The sequence below is a fragment of the Glycine soja genome, chromosome 6 (genome assembly GCF_004193775.1).
Source record: "Glycine soja cultivar W05 chromosome 6, ASM419377v2, whole genome shotgun sequence".
Classification (NCBI taxonomy): Eukaryota; Viridiplantae; Streptophyta; class Magnoliopsida; order Fabales; family Fabaceae; genus Glycine; species Glycine soja.
The window spans coordinates 1,536,973-1,546,734 of NC_041007.1; the positions used below are offsets into that span (position 1 = coordinate 1,536,973).

Consider the following 9,762-nt stretch of genomic DNA (forward strand, 5'->3'; position numbering starts at 1 on the left):
TATAAAAAAAGTTTTTAAGTCGATTGATTGAGTAGCATATTTGAATTATGATAAACTGCTAAATCTCACTGTATAAAAAAATTATAAATATTAAAATATTATACAAAATACATGAAAGAGAATAAAAAGATACGCATAATTTCACAAAATCTCCAAAATTTCGTGTTTGGGGACGGTGCACTGGTGGTTGTTTGTTTTGTAATCTCTAATTGTTATTATATTTTCGAAATAATAGTCTGACAACATGTGCCACAGCCCACTGCTATATATATATTCACCATAATCACCACGTTCTTTGTAATATGCTATTATAAATTTTATTGTTTTAATTTTTTTTAGCGTAAAGGAAAGAGAGTGGAAAGAAAGACAGAAAAAAAAAAAGAAATTTGGTAGAGAAAAAAAAAGTCGGAAATTCATTAGTTATTTTTACTATTTCTCATATACTTTTGTTCATTTATTTATCTATTTTTATCCTCTACCTTCTCTATATAATTTAAAATAGCTATATATCGTACGAGAGTATTTTTAAAAAATCTTCTTAATTCCTTATGTATTTCAATCTATTTAAAATAAATATCAATAATTAACAATAACATTGTGTCACACTATAAATTAATTATCATAAATCTAAATTATAATTTATATGTTAAAAGATACTTATTTATTATGAAATTAATTATAATAATTTATATATTAAAAAATATTTGTTTATTATAAACTTCAATTATATAAAAAAAATATTTATTCACAAGTTAAAATACTAATTTCTTTCCTGTTTTTCTTTATTAAAACCATCTTATTTCTTTCCTACGGAAACTACCAAACGGACCAATTTATTTGCTTTAAGACTATTATATAGGGATTAGTTAAGTAATTAATGGTCAAAGGAGAAAAGAGAATTAAATTAAACAAAAGTAAAAGGGATAGATCGATAAGATATCATATGTTAAACTAAAATGTGGCTATATAAAACAAATGTGACAACAGGAATTGTAATTATTAAATGGAAGTTTCATCTATTAATAAAAAAAGAAAGTAATAATCATATCAAATTATTTATATTTAAACAAAGAAATATGAAGGATATTGGTAACATATTTTTATCAAATTTATTTTTAACATATATTTTATTATTGAGTTAATTTTATGTAAATTAAAATATATAAATTTAAATAAATTTCACTAAATAAAAAATAAAATTCATTTAAAATTAATTTAAAACGCCACTAATTAAATGACCGAGCATCCTAATACTTTATTCACCACGTGCTATGTGATATGTTATTTTAACTTGTGTTTTCCACTGCAAGTTTTTTCAGTTCTTTCCATTCGTTTTTAAATATTGCTAACTTACATTCTATTTATTGAGAATAGTAAATTAAAAAATAAAATAAGAAACAATATATATATATATATATATATATATATATATATATATATATTGACAGAAATCACAGGACAATAGTTTTACGTAGTATTCACACACATAAAAAAAAATTAAGTAGTTTTCATCTTAATTAAACGAAATTCCTACTTTTAGGTTATTAATTAGTTATTCAAAAATTGTGTTTTTATTAAACAATAAATGTGACAATATTCTTGTACTGAACGTGAACTAAACTCAGGCAGTAGTCTAGTTCTGTCCTCATTTGTGTATGAAATGCACCCACCGAACTACTGCACACCGAAGTGACTGACTTCTGGACCAAAAAGAGTACTTATAAGCGTCCTCAACCAACTACTACTGTATGGATGTTTAGATTTCAGTTAAAAGATTTTTTAAAAGTATTTTTATTTTTAAAATAAGAAATTATTTCTTCCTTTATCTTACGTATTAAAAATTGAAGTTATAAATTACAATTCTTAAAAATGTTTTGTGGTGGTCTTAAGGAGAAAGATTCCAACAACCTCAATGGTGGCTTATGGTGGTTCTCTATGGGTAACTTGGTTGCAGTACTTGGAAAGATTCTAAGGCTCAAATAAAAATGTGAATTAAGAGATAAGATTGATGGAAAGTTGGTATAGAGTTCCAAACAAAAAGATAATGTGTATGCATGTTGAGAATTAGATTTATTATTAAGGTTTAGATGACTTAAATATAATGTGGAAGATTACATACTACTAGAGTAACCTTAGTTGAATGGATATATTAAAAGTTATTTTTATTTCAACTTTTAAAAGAACTTATTTATTATAGTTGGTGACAATCTTTACTATAAATAAAAAATAGATTTAGTGGAGAAACAAAATACATGAAAAAAGAATGTGTGAAAAGGAAGATTGAGAAACAAAGTTATTTTGTTGAGAGAAAAATGTATTTGTGTGAAAATATTATCATTTTTTGTAACCATTAAGTGAGGTAATTGAATTTGTAGAATGATACAATATTTGGAGTGAATTACAATCTTATAATCATATTTGTGATAATAAACTTTTTGAGTTGGTTCAGTGAACATAAATAAAAGATGTCAAATCACATTAATTATGTTTATTATTATTCTCATGGGAGCATTAATTACCGAATAAACAATTGGGAACTATATCAGCTTGCATGGCAAATTCACTTTTGCTCTTAACAAATTTTATATAAATCTGGCAAACTCGCATGGTTTAACACAGGTTTCATAATAAATAAAAATCCAAACTAAGTAAAGTAATAAAAATGACAAAAAGAAGTCCTTCCTTTCTACTACTACCAAGTGTATCAACCTCCCCGCAATTAATTTCCTTTTTTATTTATAAAAGTAAAACGAGGGATTGATTAGATCTGAATATCCTTTCAAATGCTCCTGGATTCGTCGCGCTGGAATACCTAGGAAGGTCATATTTTATTCATGATTCATAGGGTATGCATGAATCACATTCCTGTAAATATAATAATGTATGATTGAATGATGCAACAAAGGCCGTGCCTAGTTCTCTCTCTAGCTGTATGTGTATATATACGCTCATAATCCAAGTCAATTAAGCTTCACACTCCTCACTACTTACTTACTTACTTACTCTCATTTACCAATTAAAAATGCCTTCACTAGTTGCGGAGGCATTCGAAGCCAAGGGCGCAGAACCCTTGAGCCTGAAGCCCATTTTCAGTGCCTCAGGCGTCAAGGGCAAGCGAGTAACTGCACTATCAGCAGAAGCAAATGCCCTCACTGATTTCATTCAAGCAATCATAGCTGACAAACCAGACATCGACTCTCCATTCAGCGTCCTCGATTTGGGCGTCGTAATGGGCCTCATGGACAAATGGGCCTGCAAGCTCCCCACGGTCCAGCCCTTCTACGCCGTCAAGTGCAACCCAAACCTCTCCCTCATCGGCGCGCTCGCTGCACTCGGCTCCAGCTTCGACTGCGCCAGCAAAGCCGAGATCGAATCTGTCTTGTCCCTCGGAGTCTCACCGGACAGAATCATCTACGCAAACCCATGCAAATCCGAGTCCCACATCAGATACGCCGCCTCCGTAGGTGTCAACGTCACAACCTACGACTCCCTCGACGAGGTCGAGAAAATCCGCAATTGCCACCCCACGTGCGAGTTGCTCCTCCGCATTAAACCCCCGCAAGACAGTGGAGCGCGTACCAGCTTGGGCCTCAAATACGGCGCGCTTCCCGAGGAGGTCCATGAGCTTCTCCAAGCTGCTCACGAGGCGGGGCTCAAGGTAACAGGCGTGTCCTTCCACATTGGTAGCGGCGGAGCCGACACGCGAGCCTACGACGGAGCCATATCCGCCGCTAAAAACGTATTCGAAATGGCTTCTGGGCTCGGCTTGCCCAGAATGCGCGTTCTGGACATCGGAGGCGGCTTCACCTCTGGGCCGCCGTTTGAAGCCGCGGCATTGAAAATAAACGCTGCGATTCAGGCCAGCTTCGGGAACGAGGAAGGGCTCGTGGTTATTGGCGAACCGGGTCGTTACTTCGCTGAAACGGCTTTCACGTTGGCGACGAGAATTATTGGGAAGCGCGTGAGGGGGGACGTGAGGGAGTACTGGATTGACGATGGGATTTACGGAACGCTTAATAACATAGTGTTTGATTACGCTACCGTCACGTGCATGCCACTGGCGTGCACCTCGAAACCGGAGAATCCTAGATGCAGCAGGGAATTGAATTTGAAGACTTACCCTAGCACCGTGTTTGGACCCACGTGCGATTCTATTGATACGGTTCTGAGGGATTACAAGCTGCCGGGACTGCAAGTGAACGATTGGCTAGTGTTCCCGAACATGGGTGCATATACGACGTCGTCGGGGACTAACTTCAATGGGTTTAGCTCCTCAGCCAAGTCCACGTTCCTTGCATATTCCAGCCCGGAACACAGCATGTTCTAATCAATGCAAGTCCCAAACCGATATACCTTGGTATTTGCTGAATGTACTTTAGTTATTATTATTAACTTATCTCTCTTTTGGTTTGGGATACTCAATAATGGCGGAATGGGTGCTCGTGTACGCCGCGTGGTTTCTCTCTTCTGATTGTACTTTCTTTTTCTTTCCATTTATGCTAGTGTTTTCTAATTTCGAGACACCTACCTTTTGATATTCGAAATAAAATTTTGTTTATTGTTGGTACTATTTTTATAAGCTTGATCGCACTCTGTTATTTTTATTAGCAGTATTTTTTTATTAAAATTATTTATAATTTCTTAATATGTATTTATTATTTTGATATTATATACAATGTTTTTTTTATAATTATATAATTTTATAAATAATAATCAACATTAATTCAAACTTTAAAATAATAGATAAAAATTTGTTTTTAAAAAATACTACTACCAAAAAATAGAAAGAAACAAATCCCTTCGTGCATGTATTTTCTATTGAAAAGCGTGGCACTAAATTGCATTGTCCGGGCATAATTTGAGTGTAGATGTGAGAAAAAATAATTGATTATAATAGAATGATAAAACCACATAAATTTGAAAGTTTTCATAACGTGATAATGAATATATTATGTAGAAGTGTTAAATATATTTATTAAATATTTTAAATTAAAAAAGGTGGTTATCCACCAAAAATTGAAAAAGTAGTATCAAAAGAATTCGAACTCACTCATGGAGAATGAGAGAATTTGTTTTGAATTTTGAACTACTTGTGTCCGCCAAGGTTGGTAAATAAAAAAGAAATTTGAATCAAATAAAAGTGCATATGAAAAATAATCTAAAATTTTCAAATACATGGTAAAAGTATACTTAATAAAAATTAAGTATATTTTCTATTAGTTTTTTTTCTTTTTTATTGAAAGGAGCCTAACCCCAAAAAAGAGAAACTAAAAAAATAAATAAACGGGAGATAGTTACCCCAACAACAAAGAGCTTATAGCTTGTTTTGTGATGGTTTTTAGTTTTAAATTTTAAATTTTTTAAAAATAACAACTAGTTTTAGTTTAAAAAATGTAAACAAATTTTTAAAATAAGATTAGTTTTAAATAAATTCATTTTAAAAGTTTTATACCATATTAAAATTAGTCTAAAAGTAGTAATACGAAGTTGTGACAGTGGTGAGGATGTTAGTGACAATAATGATGAGAAAAACCAGTTATAATGGTGATCATGATGATGATGATAATAGTGATAATAATGTGGAGGTGGTAATGATGGGTAGTGACCATGATGATGTAGTAGTGATGACGCTGTAGGTGGTATTGGTGGTGGTGATAATAACTATTATGGGTGGTAGTTTTGGTGATAACAAAAAAATGTCATTATCAAATATAGAAAAGGTGTGTTTTTAAACTAAAATTCATATTTACAAAGTTTTTTTTATTTATTTTGAAAATGATTTCAAAATCATTTCAACTTTATTTTTGTGAAACATGTTTTGTTTTAAAAATTACGTTTAAAACCCAAAAATAAAAAAATAATTTACATTATTAGTACATAGTACATAGACATTAAGCTTGTACTTTTACTTGTCATATGTTTTAAACAAGGATAAAATATGTTTTGGGTCCTTATAAAATTTTAAAAATATTAATTTTGTCATGGGATCATTTTTCATATTAATTTAGTTCATTTAAAAATAAAAACATATTTTTTTGTCCTCGATCATATTTTCGTTAGACAATTTCTTTATGTGGCTAATGGATTTAGTTACATCAAAACTCAATCCAATGTTGCATCATCTTCCCCCTTAATCTCATTAGGAAGTGACAAAAAATTATAAATTTTTTAGGAATTTTTTACCGCTAGAAATTATTTAATTTATTTTGAGGAATTTTAGATATCATAAATTATTTAATTTATTTGTAAATTATACATTTAAATTTATTAATCATGTCAGATCCTCTAATAAAATTATAATTAAAGATCATAAAAAATATATTTTATTTGTATAGGAACTAAATTAATACAAAAAAATTTATGATGATGAAAATAATACTTTTCAAATTTTACAAGAACCCAAATATATTTTAACCTTAAAATAATGATAATCGATTTTCATTAATCCATGTTAGTAAATTAACATAAAAGGAAATTAATTGATGAACTTATACCATATAAAAAAAGACACGTGGCTTTCATAGTACGAATAAGATTTCAGCCTTTCATCGCAAATTCGCAATGACGTTAATGAACAGGACCTGTGGCTTTCATAGTACAACTTTAGTTCTATTAAGTATTTTCCCATCCGCTGTATGTACAGTATCTATTTTAGTTTTAATTTTTTTTTTTCCATCCTGAGATATTTCCACAAGATCTGTTATGAAATAATTTTTTTATTCAAAATTTAGTCATGTTTAAAAACACTCTCGTACAATATAGCTATTTTAAATTATTCTCCACAAATACAATATGTATTATCAATTAAATGACATTTATTGAATAGATTACATTGCATTATATCACCAATAATATAGAGACACATTTTGTCACGAGCACCTTATAAGCAATACAAGATTGCCTTATTTTTTCATGAGCTCCTCATCATAAGTATTATAAGAGCACTATATTTTTTCTGAAACTAATTGATGATCTGAAGTCCATAGTAATGTACTAATGTATATCATTTAGAACTATATGATTAAAATATATAGAAGGAAAATTTTGAATAACATAAAATATATATTTAAGAATTTTGTGTCATACTATTTTATATATATATATATATATATAATAAAATATATATTCAGCAAAAAAAAAGAAGAAGAAGTATACCTGTGATATTAAAAAATTGAGATCTATCGTCACTTGGGCCTCTTTGAATGTTGGCTAACTTGTCGGCAATCTTGGGCCTTCTTCTGACGGGTCCTGTACAGTATGCAATTGACCCAGCTACAAGGACCAGATAGGGCGTCGGCTTATCATCGGTAAGGTGAAAATGTGCTAGACTAAGGTTAGCTTTATAAGATTCAGGTTTACCCTATTTTTTTTATAAAAAAAATTTTAAAAGATTGAGTTTATTTATGTACTATAAACTTCCTTTTTTAAAAGGTTGATATGAGTTTTTTCAGAAGTTTGGTTCGATTCAAAACTTATTTCATAAAACACTTTTAATTTTAAATTTCATAAAATTAGTCTTTAAGTGAGTTAATATGTCTAAAGTGATATGTAAGTTAATGTTTGTGTGTCATAATTTAAATAGAACAAAAAATTATGTAATTTCAAACCATTACATTAAATGTTTGATATTATTATTATAATAGGTCTAAGTCTAACGTAGATCAGATTATAATATAAGCCCACAGTGAATAACAATTTGACTTATTTCAATCTCTATTTAATAATAGTAAGTCCTATACAATTCACACTCCACACAAGATAAATGATTAATATTATGCTCAGAAGTAAAAACAGTCTGGATAAAAGAAAGTGAAACCAATATTTAAATGAACCTTTCAATTAATTAACAGTATAAAATTTTTTGTACATGCAGTAAAAAAAACTTTTATATTAACAATACATGTAAATTATTATTTTTTAAAATACTTTTTTAGTATTATTTTCTAAATAAATAGTTTAGAAATTGACAGTGTAAAGAATTTTTGTTTTATTAATCAATAAAAAAAATGTGATTTCTGATTAATAAGTGTACAAAAATTTACACTAATAGTACTATGTAAAGATTAGTAAACTCTTAGTTATCTTCCATTGTGGCTTTAACTCATTTGGAACCTAACCAATTTATAATTGTTTGCCAAAGTCTTGCAAAGATTAGTCTCTCTACTGGGTACCAAAACTTTGGAATACTAAGAGCTTGCATATGTACCTCACACTAAGGTTGATCTAGTTAGTTAATAAAGAGCTAAAGGTCAAATTCATATCTTTTGTGAAAAGATATTTAAATATGTTTATAAGTATTTAGTGAGGCTTTAGAGATATCCAAATTAAAATGAGTTCTTCCCATTAAACTCACCTAGAACATGTTTGGAACAGCATCTTCCAGCCAATAAATTGACGTCCAAAGGGTCTTTGAAGCAGAAGTGAGAACTAACTGCTTCAGCTTGGACGTGGAAAACCACGTCGGGGATTCCAAACCAAACGCAGTAATAAAGTCTTAGTTGTATAAAAAAGAAAAGAAATATCTAAGCCACGTCAGAGGATAACATCGAATCCAACCAATGGCAAGAATGGTGGTGATGAGATGAGATAAGCCACGTCCACTGTATCCCATCCGCATTATCTACATCACCCATTGCTCCTTAGATTTCCAGCCACAGAAAAACCAATCCATTCACCCACCCTATAAAAAACACTCTGCAATTTTGATTGATTCCCCTATTCCACACACAAGAAGACTCCTCAATCATCCATAGACATGGCCACCGTCACTTCTGCAGCAGTTTCTATTCCCTCATTCACTGGCCTCAAGGCAAGCGCAGGCAAAGTGAGTGCCGCCGCAGTTAAAGTCTCAGCTCCCCAAGCCACAAGGTTCTGCGGCATCAAGGCTTCCCTCAAAGACGTTGGAGTCGCTGTTGTGGCCACTGCTGCGAGCGCAGTTCTAGCTAGCAACGCCATGGCCATTGAAGTGTTACTGGGCACTGATGACGGGTCTCTGGTTTTCTCTCCCAACTCTTTCTCCGTGGCCCCTGGGGAAAAGATCGTGTTCAAGAACAACGCAGGTTTCCCCCACAACGTTGTGTTCGACGAGGACGAGATTCCTAGCGGCGTGGATGCAGGGAAAATCTCCATGAGCGAAGAAGACCTTCTCAATGCGGCTGGTGAGACTTACAGCGTTACTTTGGATGCCAAGGGAACCTACAGTTTCTACTGTTCGCCTCACCAAGGAGCTGGTATGGTGGGAAAAGTCACCGTTAATTAATTATATATTGTCTCCTACGTCTAAGTTCTCATATGCTTGTTTTCCTAGAAGAGCCTAATTCATCTTTCTTGTTAGGGCCTATGGGATGAATCAACAATATAATGCCTTTGTGTAATTCATTTACCTCCTTTGCTTTCTTGTTTTATATCGGACTGTTTTTTTTTTTCTTTTCATATTTTGTAAAAATCTTTTAGTTTTTATTAATCTTTTTACTACTATTTTTCTACATCTAAACAATTCATTACATAGTTACATACCTCAAGCATCTAAATAAATAAATAAGAGAGTAGTTATACACAAATATTCTTTAATTTTAAACTTGCCATTAATATTTCTTCTTCTTCTTTTTTTCTTTTTCTTTGTCACTTCACAAAATTTATGATGTTTATTATTCTCTCTTTCTAGGTGTTAAATAGATTAATAGAGGTTCATAAAACATTTTTTTAAACAAATAAAAAGTTCTAGACTTAGTTTACTTTGGAAATTTTTAAGTTTGCCATAAA

At 31.3% G+C, this 9,762-nt stretch overlaps 2 protein-coding genes across 2 annotated transcripts; both read left to right on the top strand.

The window, feature by feature from the left end:
- The first annotated feature begins 2,953 nt into the window (after positions 1–2,953).
- On the top strand, positions 2,954–4,570 carry LOC114414556 (ornithine decarboxylase-like). The gene has a single exon (XM_028378851.1). The coding sequence runs from the start codon at positions 3,023–3,025 to the stop codon at positions 4,325–4,327; it is 1,305 nt and encodes a 434-aa protein (XP_028234652.1). The 5' UTR covers positions 2,954–3,022; the 3' UTR covers positions 4,328–4,570.
- A 4,084-nt stretch (positions 4,571–8,654) lies between these two features.
- Positions 8,655–9,432, top strand: LOC114414557 (plastocyanin-like). Its single transcript, XM_028378852.1, has one exon. The coding sequence runs from the start codon at positions 8,756–8,758 to the stop codon at positions 9,257–9,259; it is 504 nt and encodes a 167-aa protein (XP_028234653.1). The 5' UTR covers positions 8,655–8,755; the 3' UTR covers positions 9,260–9,432.
- Positions 9,433–9,762: the final 330 nt, after the last annotated feature.